We start from the raw sequence: 14803 nt of genomic DNA, 5'->3' as shown, positions 1-14803 counted from the left end.
GTGCACCTTGGTTCTGGCTAAAAAGTTTATCTGCTCCCGACATTCTCAGAACCGCTGTGACCTCCTCTGACATCTGCTCTGTTTAAAGGACGCCGGGGCTTTTGGAGAATCTCGTTGTTTTGCTGCTCAGGTTTTGCTGTTTTGTAGATGATTTCTCAAGCCCTGCCTCTTGACATCTCTGAAATCTTCTCTACTCAATGCTATTATTTGTCATTTTTGTAAGAAAACAAGAAATGAAGAATTCTGTTGCAATCACAAAGTCCAACCTTGTCCTATTTATGTATTTTTTTAAGGTTTGATGTCTGTTTACTGTTGATACTAGTAAATATATTCAGCTTATGCCGGAAGGTGCTGTAGGCGCCGCCACCATCGTTCGGGTTGTATTATTTTGCATGAGTCTGTCTATTTTGACAGCAGATAAGTTCTATAGGGATTCCCAGAGAATCGTTGCGGTGTTGTCTTGTTGTTGCACATAAATATTGAACATTTGACACAAACCAACCTACTTTATATGATATTTTAGTGTCCGACATAACCAGAAGTGTCACCCCAAAGAACGCACGGTTGAGCTGCGTTTACAGAAAAAGTGGGCGGGGCCGAATCATGTCAATACCCCTGTGACTGACAGACTGTTATCTGTGTCTTTGTGTTGCGAAATCGTTAAAAATAACATGTGTGCTTGTCTTTTGCAGATGTTGGAGCCCAAGGTGGATGCCCCTTCATGTGAGCTGGGCAGTGCTGGAGGAGGCGGTGTGTGTTTGCACCTGCCCCCCCGCAGCTCCGAGGGGGAGGAGAGCAGCCTGTACCCCTCCAGCCCGTCAGAGCCCCCCACCCTGGGTAGTCCGCACACGTCTGAGCCCCTCACTCCCCTGGATGAGGTTTACATGCCTCTGGGAGGAAGCCTGATGGGCTCCACGGAACGACACAAGGTCCCGCCTACGCCGCCCCCTTCCACGGAGGGCGAGGACTGCAAGAGCATGGAGGGGCACGAGATGGACCTGTGGAGGATGGGGCGAGACGAGGAGGGGCTGAACAGCAGAGATGATGAGTACGAGGAATGTGTGAGCAGAAAGAGTGCGGAAAGTGAGGAGAAGGAGGGGGTGGTGGAGGAGCCGAACTGTATGGAGAACCTGGTGGCGCTGAACGCTGACGAGGACAACGCTTCAGAGCCCCCGGACACAAACGCACCTCCGTCATCCTCATCCTCCTCCTTCGTCATCCCAGAGCTGCGCCTGGACCGATCCTTCAGCGCCGACGCCCTGTCCTCACCCAACACCGACGAGGAGGAGTACGATGAGGATGACGAAGAGGACTCTGAGGAGGAGGAGGACGAGGACGAGGACGAAGACGACAGCGACGACGCGTACCTACAGAGAAGCGACAGTAAGAGGCGCAGCATGGTGGAAGGGGCCACCTGTGAGAAGCACGGAGGGGGAGGGCTGAGCGTCCAGAACTCGCTCCGCCGACGCACGCACAGTGAAGGCAGTCTGCTCCAGGACCCACGCACACCCTGCTTCACGTCGGACAACGCCATCAACTGTCTGGAGGCCGGAGGTGCACACAAGGGAGGCTGGACGCTCCCCTCGCCCAAAACCCTGAAGAAAGAGCTGACCAAGAACGGGGGGTCCATGCATCAGCTCTGCATGCTCTTCTCTGGGAGGAAGGTAAGCTCAAAACATATATATTAAAATATTTTATGTATTTTTTCGTAAAATTCTACTTGCCAGTTGATTTTGGTAACTTGGGCTTGGATTATGACAGGAGTAACATTGTGTTTCATTAAAAAAAACAAAAAAAAAAAACTATAAATATTGCAACAATTAGAGCAAAATGCAGCAAATCAATGTAAACTTCATTATAAATCCTCAAAAATAATATGTATATTTTTTAAATTTGTCAAAGATAAGATTGCTCAAGATTCATCACAATTTGTTCTGAGAGAGTGACATCAAGTGGTAAGATGAGGATATTACACTGCACACACACACACACACACACACACACACACACACACACCCACAGATACACAGACACACACACAAACAGTTCTTTTCTATTCTTTAAATAGCATCCAGATATATATTCTTATCATTTGAATATTTTATTTGTTTCTAATTTAAACACACATTCCCTGTATCTGCTGCACTCTGAAGCCTGTATATTAAATTAACATGAAAATAGACTCAAATATTCACTGTACATGAAAACGCTCTCAAGCTCATTCTATAATTACATTTATTTTGTGTCATGTGATGCAGCAGTGTGTCCTCATATTTACATTTACACTTACGTTTCTGTTTATGTCATGAGTCGAGGTCATTACAGACAATACTAAAGCCAAAAATAAAGTGTTCTGCAGATGTTTAGATTTAGAATATTCAGTATTCAATAGTATCATTTTAAGTTACTAAAGTCATTATGTTTTCAGCCCGTGTTTCTGTTGCTCCAAAGCTGACAGTATTTGCTGTATGTTATACTGTAGCAGGACCCTAGGGGGCATCGTGTCGTTTCTCATGAGGCTGGTGATGAGTAATGAAAAACAGGCTGCTTCTCCCAGTTTGTGTTTTTAATGATATGATCAGATAAGACATTGTCATAGATTTATTGCCGTTCGTTTCATGTTCATTCTCACATTTCACTCTGACATGTCCCAGTGCATCTTTATCATTGTGGTTCCTACAGTTACACAATAGTCAGATTCAAACTACGATTAGCCCAAAAGACAAACTAATTAAGTGTAGACCAAATGAGAGGCTTAGCTCCTCTGGATCCATCTGCGCTCAGCCCGTCGGCTCTGCAGCCTTAAATGGCAGTCTGTGGGAGCAGAGGAATGTAGCAGACAAGGCCAGAGCCTATTGGTCTTGGCAGATTCAGGGGTAATTTTACTACCTATTGGCGTCATGGACACTTTTGCTTTGAGGGCTTTGTTTCCATTTTTAAGTTATCACAACTACAATTGCACATCTTGTGAGATCTTCACAGACAAAACATATAGACCTGGCCTGGACCCAGTCAGTATTTAACCGAGTTTCAGAGGAACACGTCATAAAAAAAAGACTTAATTGTCCTGTAGAAAGACAATATTACCTGTATGTTACAAGTATACTATAGATTATTATCAGGACCATAATGCACAGCTGTTAAAGCCTTTTGTAACACCACTTTACACACATTTTCCACTTGAAGCTCTTGATGCTTAATGAAAACATTGTGTGAGATTCCGAGGCTTTGGAAGAGCCCTAATCACCACAATAGAACTATTACACATTTAGTGAAACAGCCACATTGGACAAAATGGCACATAATGAAATGGCCTTCAACAGATTATGGCTGGAAGCAGGAAACTCAGAGCATGAGAAATGTCTTTTTCCATAATGAGTCCTGTAGTCGTTAAGAGCACGACTGCTGCCTTCAAATAAATATGACTCTTTTATTTGTCACAGACACAGAGGAAACGTTTACAATCCATTTACTGTTTTTCATTGATGGACATGACCTGGTGTGCACATGTCTCAGGTCACACATGTCTCAGGTCACACATGTCTCAGGTCACACATGTCTCAGGTCACATGACCTGGTGTGCACATGTCTCAGGTCACACATGTCTCAGGTCACATGACCTGGTGTGCACATGTCTCAGGTCACACATGTCTCAGGTCACATGACCTGGTGTACCCATGTCTCAGGTCACACATGTCTCAGGTCACACATGTCTCAGGTCACACATGTCTCAGTTCACACATGTCTCAGGTCACACATGTCTCAGGTCACACATGTCTCAGGTCACACATGTCTCAGTTCACACATGTCTCAGGTCACACATGTCTCAGGTCACATGCACACATCAGAATATTGAGGTCCTGGAGGTGACACACGTCATCAGAGCTGGCGTCCTCAGGTGTGAGGTCTACACACCTGATCTGTTAAAGCGACATCAGACTGGAGTCTCTGACAGACGTTTGAGGAGAAAAAGAGGAAAATGGAATTTGGACATGATTTTAGGTCGTGTTTACAGGGCAACGCAGGTCAGACAGTCATGTCAAAGTTGACATTCACTTAGTAAATATTTAAATGGCCAGAGTATTTGTGTACTTTAGTACATCAAATAGAGAAAAGCAGTTTACGCAGCTGCTGGACTTCCAATAAATGTGTTGTAATTACATGTTTTGTAATTATAGAAAGAACAAACAGTCCCAAAAACATCTTTTTATAGCCTAATGTACTGAGATGTGTTTACTTTACAAAACATCCAACACAACGAACAGATCAGACTCTGACCAGCGATATGTTTATAACATAATATACAGATAATATTTAAACAACAGCAGTGTTTTATTTATGTATTTTTTATTTAAATTGTTACTGATTGTATTGTGTTTTGATTTAGAAAAGTCTGTCTGTACAAACAGACTCTGAGGTCCAAGGCCAAGTGGATATGTTCAGTCAAATCACTGCACAGTAAATATTTACAAAGTAGAACAGTCTCTAGTGGGTCACCCACAGAGACCCAAAAACATGCACTAAATATGTACTATGTACTAAGTATGTACTACAGTACTGTCATATCTGCTGCACAGCCACACACACACACACACACACACACGTACCCCCCCCCCCCACACACACACACACACACACCCCTACACCCCCCCACGCGCACACACACACACACACACACACACACACACACATCTATCTCCAAAGCATCAGGTGGAAAATCTCTGGACTCAGATCCAGTGTGACTTTTTGTTACAGAAATGCTTCACTGACCAGAGGAATAAAGTTTTTAATATAAAAAACATAAAAGCTCAAATAAATATCAGTATCAATGTTAAAAACACAAAAGCCCTGACTTTAACTAAACCACAAGTGAAAGTACATGTAACATACTCCACTGAAGCCTCTGTGCGCACAGCCCCATGCAGAGAGTTCTACTGCAGAGTATCATGTAGTACTATAGTATTATGTATATATCATGCATAGTTTTAATACAGAACATCTCTGCTCATTGCATCAAATCATTTCACTTAAATTCACCATGAAAGTGGAAGCATGAAAACTTTCCTGCTTACCTTTGCTTTCTCTTGCAATCAATTTACATAAATGACTCAGCAAGAGATCTATTACACTGAAATTATATTAAGAATTGCATAACTGTTCTGTAAAAAAAACGATTCCCACTCCTAAAAGGGAAAAGGAATCCACAAAGAAGAAAAGTCCCGTCCAGTGTTGAGCTTTGTTATGATTTCATTTTGTCCAGTTCAAACGTTCTCACACGACTTTTTAGTGCCAGGAAAGTTATGACTTCAACGCCTCACTTTCTCCAGATTTAATCAAGAGAATAAATCAACAGGCTCCTTACATAAATCTTGGGAGCACGTACTAATCCAACCATTTCAGATAACTTTGTTGGTTATAGCGTTTCAGATTAGACTACTGGCCACTACTTAGCGCACAGCCGACGCGACGTTCTGCTGTGGGAACCCGCTGTTTCCACTCATTACTGTAATCTCGAACGTGATGTAACGGCCATGACGGCTCCTGCAGAAGATCATTTGTACTGGCTGTTTGACTTTCGAGGAGGCCGAGTAACACGAGAGGAGGAGGTCAGACATCAAATTTCATGGTAATTCCATCTGTAGCGTAGCCAACGGATTCCACATGTGTCAAACAGACCCAGCGCCATGAACTTATACCATAAAGAAGCAGAGAAATGTGACGGCGTGGACCTTTACACCGCAGCTCGTACTTGTGTTTCGCTGTTTTTGTTTTTGCTTAGATTGGAATTAAATGACTCTGCGCATTAATGAGCAACTAGCAAAGAAATTATTCGTTTTAAACATTACACTGTGTCTATAAAATCTCTACAATTTAAAAAAAATATATTACAAAGACCAGATCTTTTGTGCTCAGAGGTTTCCAAAGTGTTTTATGTCATTTAATACGGCTTTATATGGGCACAAAGAGTCGCACGAAGCATCAAGACGGGACTGGATTTCTTGGCCGTGTTCGCTGCAGCAGAGACTCATCACTGGTTCAGTCGCATCTGTATCTTTGGCTTTAGTTCAGTAATGTCCCGTGTCTTTAATCGATGCACGATATCGAAAAAATCCAGGTGAACGTGTTGGTAGCAGAATTGGTCCATCCCTTCCAATCCAAAGTTCTGAAAATGTTTGATTGAGGAACTCGTGAACGCGCAGACCCCAGTTTGGAGGAACCGTCTTGCAGGACAGTGACGGTTCATTGAACGTCCTGCAGTTGCGTCGCCACAGATTCAGCCAAAAGCTCAAGATCGACATTTCTCAGGGGTTCTTTTAAAAGGACGCCTCTTAAATCAACAATTGCCTGAAATTCAAAACGTTTCGAGGGACTATGTTTGTCTGGGAACGCCTTAGTGTCCCATCAGAGGAGCTGGAGGACGTGTCTGGGGTGAGGGAAGTCTGAGAGTCCCTGCTTAGACCCTGGATAAGCAGAAGAAAATGGACGGATGGACGTTTATAACCACAAAGTACAACAGAGCAATTCAAATTAACACATCTTATCAACTGCTTTTGTAATAAAATGTTAAAACCGTAAAGAGACGCTGCATTTCCAAGATCTTACAAACCCATGTGCTATTTGTCTCTGCGTAAATGAACGAAAACATTTGTCATAAATTAGCGCGTCAGATGAATATACAGTGCGTTACACCATGTGATTCATCAGGGAAATATTAGTTCTCTTTGTTAATGTCAGACGGGGAGCAACGGCCGCGCTCTTCAAGTGTCCTTAACGCGTTTAGATAAAGCTACGCATTTTTCACAGCGGCGACCTTTGCTCAGAACTCGATTAGCGTCCGCCGTCGTGCCCGCCGTTCGATCAGCCGTTTGGAGACGAGGCTGCGGACGCCGTTAAATGTCCTGACGTTGGCCTCGCTCTAGACGTGATCCAGACGGCCCCGGTGTTAGCTGTGTCTCTGCGAGCGCTTGTTGCCATAGCAGTGTTTTGGATGAGTCGAGTCATTTATACTGTCGATTGCATAAATACTATTAGATATACAAGTCTCGGCTCTCGCTTTGCAGTCGGGAGCGCAAAAGGGCAAATGGAAAGTTTTTAGCTAAATACAAGCAGTAAAAGAAGGACGGCTCTGAGGATTAATCGCTAAAAATGTTAAAGATTATTCTGCTATTCACGCTACGTTTCAATAGCGTCACAATACAAACATACAGAGTATTTCAAACACATTTTTCATGCAAAGGAAACATTAGGACATCGATTTTGATTCATTTTTTAGATAATAGAATGACAAAAATAGACAAATTGTAATGTAGCTAGTCCATCTTTGAGGCTGCAGAAAGAAGGACAATACACAAAAAAGTTTAAAATGTTTTATTGATGAAAGTGTTGTGCATCAGCTCATTGTTTATAATTGAATTGTGGGAAATTTCAAGTTCTCCACGTTGTCTACCATAGGTGTTTCGGTCAAATGAGTCCCCAGGGAGCCGGAGCATCTTAAGAAGGTTCCGTTAAAACAGATAAATTAAACATAGAGCTCTTTTTTTTTGCTAAAGAGAAGGGTGCTGTGTGTGTAGGAGGTGCTGCCATTCTACTGATTCTACAAAAATGTTCCTTGCTTTTTGTAAATATTTTTGGTGTCTGCATAAACGCACTTGGGTCTGCACTGGACAAACTGTCTCAGCTCAGCTCTGTTCCTCACTGAACCGCTAAAGTTGCTATCCGGGCGATTACACAAATGGACAAAACGTTTCAGAGTGAAGACGTTTGGCTGCTTCAGTTCTGGTCAGATCACTGCTGGACACGGACTTATACCTGTCTGAAGGGAGGAGCTAACGACACTGAAGCTAACACACCTGTTTGTTAACACCAGGGGCGTCAAACTCATTTTCACTGAGGGCCACATGAGCAAAATGGCCGCCATCAAGGGCCAGATGTGACTGTGAGGCAGGATAAATGTCACTAAATGTATGTGTCATGTAAAATAAATGTAACTAACTTGTTAAATAACTCTCTGTATTTATTACTTATTCAAGTTGCAAATATATATAATAACTGTAACCGCGTATCCCCTGATAAACTGACATTTTTAAAAGTGTATCGGGTCACACCTGCTCAGTCCTTCAGCTCTGCTTCAAAAACAGCCTTTTAATTATCGGACAGTTTGTTGTTTTTCTTGAAGACTAACGTGTGCAGACTTCGCTCCGCGTTTGGTGTCAAAATGCCGACGTAGATAGTTCACTTTCACAACCGACCGCGCCTCATTCCTGATCATTTTGGGATCATTTGCAAATATTTCTTAGTTCCACTTGTTGTAAAAATCTCATTAGTTTATGGTCGATGGAAACATTAAAGCAGCACAACCTTATTTTAAAATGACAGTCATGCCTTTCAATTTACCTTCTCGCGGGCCACATAAAATGACGTGGCGGGCCGCATTTGGTCCCCGGGCCTTGAGTTTGACACATGTGGTTTATACTTTCTGTTTGTACGTTCCGTCTAATGAGCTACACTAAATATGAACTGTGCTAAATCTGAGTCATACTTAATGTCTGCTCTCACACCTGCTCGCATACTGGCTATTAGCATACTTAGCACACTGGCTATTAGCATACTTAGCACACTGGCTATTAGCATACTTAGCATACTGGCTAGCACTATTGTTTTGCTTGTTTAGATTTGAGTCTGAGGATTGTCAGTTTGTCACACTTGAATTTTTCTTTTACCGTGGGTCACACTTGGACGACTGAGGGATACACAGACAAAATAGTTCATCCTTCCTTTTTTTTTTTAATTTATTTATTTATTTTTATTTATTTATTTATTTTATTTATTTATTTTTATTTATTTATTTATTTATTTTTTATTTATTTTTATTATTTTTTTTATTTTTTTTATTTATTTTTTTTTTTTAGTTCATCTATCCATTTTCTTCCTCTTATCCGGGGCCGAGTCACCGGGTCGCGGGGGCAGCGGTCTAAACAGGGACTCCCAGACTTCCCCCACCCCAGACACGTCCTCCAGCTCCTCTCGTAGCACCCCGAGACGTTCCCAGAATCGACCGTTATAAAATTATTCACCAAAGTCTATTTTTTCAGCGTAGATACTTCAGTTGAGTTAGTGACGGGACTTTCGGCTCTTTTAGGGGATCCGAATCTTTTGTATCCGTTCATTTCAAAGAGCCGTTCAAAACACTGGCTCTTTTAATATGTATTTATATGACAGAGGCCAACGTGAGAACTCATTTTTATCACCAAACTAATCACAGAGAGAATCGACCGGGGCTCAGACGTGTTTAAAATGGTTCAAACTGAGAGCGGGAGCGAGTTTACTCTTTGGAATGATGAAAATTTAAATAAAACGTTGCACTACAATAATCATCATAATGAAAAACTAACTGTTATTATGATGTGAAATGTGTTTTTGTGCAGAAAGCGGCTCTCACTCCTGTCGCCTGCTCTGTTTCTGTGCTCATTCTTGTGTCGGTTTAGCTTTAATCAGTGTAAAAAATCTCTCAAAATTAGAAATAATAAGATTTTCGAAAATGAGATTCGGCTCTAAAGATTCACCGTTTAAAAGAGCGGCTTGTTCATGAACGTCGCTTCACTAATCCTAAGTATCGCTCGGTATAACTCGACCTTTTTTTCAACTGAATAAAACGTTTCATCAACCTGAACGAGCAGAACTTTAGCATCTTCAGGTAAAAGTGACGTTGTGATCTGTGCACACATCTTGATTTGTGCACCAGACGCACTAAACTCTGCGTACAAGTCCGTCCACGTGTCGTAAAACATGGTACATACTGTGAGAACTCGAGAACGCATTGTTCTTGGCCAACGCTGCAGCCCACACCGTGAGAACGAGACTCGCCAGGTCTTTAACAAGCAACGATGTTTCGCCAAACGCAAAGTCAAGTTGGATCGTACTTTTACACAAGCAGAATTTAAAAAAACAAACAGTCTTTATGCCACAGGACGAAGTTCAAACAGTTAGAGACACAATAATAACATTTGCGTCCTTCAATAATTACAATTTTATATCTTCGTTTTTCGTTCTTCGTCAGATATTTACAATCACGAGAGTTTACGCTTTAGGGAAAGACCCCACAAATTGAAGTTACGTCGTAGTAAAGACGACAAATAAACTTTTAGCTGCGAGTATTTGAAAGGAATTGTCAAAAAAAAAGTCAAAGTAAAACACGTGGCGCTCGTGAAACGGGGTCAGCTTTTACGACGAGCGTTACGACGTCTGACTCGCGGCGCCATAAATACGCGGAGACCTGCAGGAAGTAGTTTGTGTCTTGGTTAAGAGGAGTGGGCCTGACGTGATCTGGGAGGGGATTCGCAAGCCCCGCCCACAGGAAGTCAGACACAGTAGTCGTCGTATCCACAGGGCGATGATATACTTTCAGATGGGACAAGAGCTTTATTTTTTACATTATTCTCTCTGTTTTTGTCTGTAAAACCCCTCACCACACACTTTATACACTTTTCTCACACTTTTCTCACATTTCTCTCTCGTTTAAACTCTCTCAAAGTTCAAACCTTCGTAGGCGCCTTTGTCGGTGCGGAACGTTTCATCGACGTCGCGGGTTTCGTCGGGAAGAAAACTTTTGCAAACGTACAGCACTTCAGAGTCACACTGAGATCCAACGTTTAGAGGAGGAGACTGATGGACGACGCACGTTCAGACGCCGTCAAAAAAAAAAAAAAAAGCATGTAAAATTGCGAAACGGTGAACCGCGACAACTGTGCGTTCAAAAATGTCGAGCCCTTGACCCTTGAACTCGCTGTTTTAGAACAAAAACCTCCATTTTAAGAGTTCAACACGTAACATTTCGTTCTATCTGCCCCACATCTGTATTAAATATGAGACTCATAAGTGAGACTCTCCCTTTACACAGAGCTGCCTGCACATGATTTCAAACGCCCGTCATCACACACACACACACACACACCCCCACAGATCTCACACACACGCAGATCTCACACACACACACAGATCACACACACACACAGATCACACACACAGCTCTCACACACACACAGATCACACACACACACAGATCTCTCCCCCCCCACACACACACACACACAGCTCTCTCACACACACACAGATCTCACACACACGCAGATCTCACACACACGCAGATCACACACAGATCTCACACACACGCAGATCTCACACACACGCAGATCTCACACACACACAGCTCTCCCACACACACAGCTCTCCCACACACACACAGATCTCCCACACACACACAGATCTCCCCCCCCACACACACACACAGATCCCCCACACACACACAGATCGCCCACACACACACACACCGCTCTCACACACACACAGATCTCCCACACACACACACACACAGCTCTCACACGCACACACAGATCTCCCACACACACACACCCCGATCTCACACACACACACACACACACATACACACCCACCCCGATCTCCCACACACACACACACAGCTCCCACACACACAGATCCCCCCCCCCCCACACACACACACACACACACACAGCTCTCCCACCCACACACCCACACACACACACACAGCCCTCTGCTGTTCCATAACCCTGTGTGTTGTTTACTTGTGGTCGAAGCACAACCTTTACACCGGCAGCCGTGACCCTGATCGTGGCAGAGCTGTGCGGCCCGTCCCGTTCATAAAACGTTCTTCCCTCTCCTCTCTAACGCCGCACGTCTGACTCTGATGCGACGCTTTCTAAGAAACATCTTTGCCTCTGACGGCCCGCGGATCTCGGCTGTCAGTGATTCCCGTGGCTCACAATTGGCGGCTGTGGCACCTGGATGTCACAATATTTCACCCGCTTAAATAGATCACATTTCGTATTACGAAGACGTTACTGCGAAGGCCTTGGCGCCGTGGAGCTGTCAGCGGAGATGGATGTTTGTCGACGGAGGTAATGGCTCCGGACGCCACAGACTCGTCACTTTGTATCAGTCCAACTTGACAATTGCAATTTATTATACGATTCAAAAGAGCGAAGTACTTTTACTCATGTGACAGTACACAACAAATACTTTTACTCATGTGACAGTACGCAACAAATACTTTTACTCATGTGACAGTACACAACAAATACTTTTACTCATGTGACAGTACACAACAAATACTTTTACTCATGTGACAGTACGCAACAAATACTTTTACTCATGTGACAGTACGCAACAAATACTTTTACTCATGTGACAGTACGCAACAAATACTTTTACTCATGTGACAGTACGCAACAAATACTTTTACTCATGTGACAGTACACAACAAATACTTTTACTCATGTGACAGTACACAACAAATACTTTTACTCATGTGACAGTACACAACAAATACTTTTACTCATGTGACAGTACACAACAAATACTTCTACTCATGTGACAGTACTCAACAAATACTTTTACTCATGTGACAGTACACAACAAATACTTTTACTCATGTGACAGCGCTGAACAAATACTTTTACTCATGTGACAGTGCTCAACAAATACTTTGCGTACTGTCACATGAGTAAAAGTATTTGTTGTGTACTGTCACATGAGTAAAAGTATTTGTTGTGTACTGCCACATGAGTAAAAGTATTTGTTGATGATGTGACAGTACTCAGTCTTTATTCAACAGCTTCACTAAACTCATCTTGTGACCTGTGCACGTTCTCTCTTGTCACATTTTTTTTATCGGTGCGCTCCTCAAATGGGCTGTACCGAAACAATAAGTAGGAACCAATATTATTATGCAGAAAGTAAATAATGCATCCAACAATAATAGTCATTGTTAATAAAATAAGTACAAGGCAATAAACAAAACACTAATGACACAAATAAATGTTAATACATAAAATAATATGTATGGGGTTGTACGTAGGAGTCTTCGAGCGGAGACGAGGAAGTCCGTACGGGTCGAGGTGAGCGGGGTCAGAGGATGAGACGGTCGTACTGGGCGTGGAGAGCTGGGTCGGAGGCGGAGCCGCGGTGCAGGTTCAGGGAGCGGCGAATCTGGCGAAGAACAAAACATTTCCAACTGAGTACAAAAGTCATAAGTGTCAAACAAGACGAAGCCAAGCTGAGGATACGTGGACGATCTGGCGTCAGGTCCTCGGTCCCTTTGTCCTCCCCGGGTGCGACTTGATTACGGATTGGTTGCAGGTGTGCGTGGGAGGAGCTTGAGTCTCCGCCTGGCTCCAGGCTCCGACACAGAAGGGAGGGGGCAGTACTCAACACTTTTACTCATCGATACTGTAAAGTACATTATAAAACACGGTAAAACTTTCAGAACTGCTGGATTTTTAATTCTCTTCTTACAAATAAAACCGGCTTTAGACTTCCACGTCCACTTTGCTGCACATAGACTTAAAAAAAAATCAGGCTTAAGTTTCTTTTAACGCCCCAAAATCCCAACATCCTCAATTAGATCTATTTTAACGATATGGCCAATGCTCTGAAAGCCTTTAAACTCAAATCCTCTAAGGCGATTTGCTCATAGTTGTGTTTCCAGTGTAGTGTTTGAAAAATGTTTTAATCCACGTACAGCTCCCACGGCTGCGGCTCACTGGGACCAGCCCCACGAGCAACACTCTGCGTCACTGCCGGCGCCGGAAAGAAATGTGAGTTTGCACCTATTAAAATGCCACTCTCAAAGGTCAAGAGCTGGTCAGTGTGTTTTCATTTTAGTCTGAATGTATTTTTAAGAATATTTTACTTGTAATAATATGATTTTCTGCCTTCTTTTATTTGCAGAGGAGTTAAGTCGATAAATTGATTAAATATAAGTACATTTCTGGACTAATTATTCCGATACTATATTTGATTTAGTTTCAAAATATTATTCCGTTTCTTTATATTAACCTGTTTTTATGATTGACACAGCAGAAATGCCAAAACTTAAATACACAAAATCCATAAACGTATAAAATGTTTGGCAGTTGCAGACAGAATAAGTCCTTTGTGTTACGAGTCACACTGTACAAAATCACTGCAGTACCAGCCAGGACACTTTTAAACGTAGTAGTAGTAGTAGTAGTAGTAGTAGTAGTACAACCCCAGAGTCGCTCTAATGCCGTCACAGTTCTCCACATGTGCAAATAAAGCCACATATTTTCAGGTAACAGCGAGTTGAAATGGAAACTGTTGAACTTGCGTGTTTGTATTTCCTGTAAAAGCTGCAGAAACGCAAAATTAAAGAAGATTAAAGCTGGAACTTTGTCTTTTAACTTAAGGTCTTTTAATGTCGCTGTTTTAAACCAATGCCAGTGCATCTTTAACATCTATATTGTGTTAAATAGTTTGCGTTTAAGTCTAAGCGCCTGTAAGTCTCTCCAGGTTGAAATATCACTAGTATTTTCCCCTTTTCTATGAGGCTCTTACAGAATCTCGTTGGAATCTTATTGCAAACCCAGGTGAAACTCCTCTTTGTTTGTAAAAATGGAAAAATATTCCCTGACGCTGAGCTCACAAAGCTAATGGCATTTAGTCCCTTGGGTCAAAGGTGTTTGTCTCTTTGCATAGATGTTTCCCACTTCACTTCCACGTCATCGGAAAGAAATGCATTTGTGTATAACGGTTGTTCTTTCATGCACAGGCTCTGGACATGCAGTTTGTCTCTTAAAGACACGTGCAGGCCACACATGTGTCCAGGTGTGCGCTCACATATGCCAACCATTATCTTCCTCATGCGTGCAGCCGTCATAAATCCCGTAACAGTAAATGAGATTCTCGGCCTTGGGGGGACTGGGCTCTGTGCTCTTGGCAGATGTTGTGTTTTCTTTTTGTTCTTAGT

General features: G+C 42.7%; 1 protein-coding gene across 6 annotated transcripts in view; it reads left to right on the top strand.

Annotated features, from left to right (window-relative positions):
* Positions 1–14803, top strand: part of rgs3a (regulator of G protein signaling 3a) — a 100253-nt gene that overhangs the window by 65453 nt on the left and 19997 nt on the right. For all 6 annotated transcript variants that reach the window (XM_055231622.1, XM_033989116.2, XM_033989114.2 and 3 more), the window contains one exon: positions 693–1664. In XM_055231622.1, the coding sequence (XP_055087597.1) occupies positions 693–1664 (972 nt within the window). The remainder of the gene's footprint in view (positions 1–692; positions 1665–14803) is intronic.

This window comes from Periophthalmus magnuspinnatus, chromosome 23 (assembly GCF_009829125.3).
Source record: "Periophthalmus magnuspinnatus isolate fPerMag1 chromosome 23, fPerMag1.2.pri, whole genome shotgun sequence".
NCBI lineage: Eukaryota > Metazoa > Chordata > Actinopteri > Gobiiformes > Gobiidae > Periophthalmus > Periophthalmus magnuspinnatus.
This window is presented reverse-complemented; position numbering and strand designations above follow the sequence as displayed.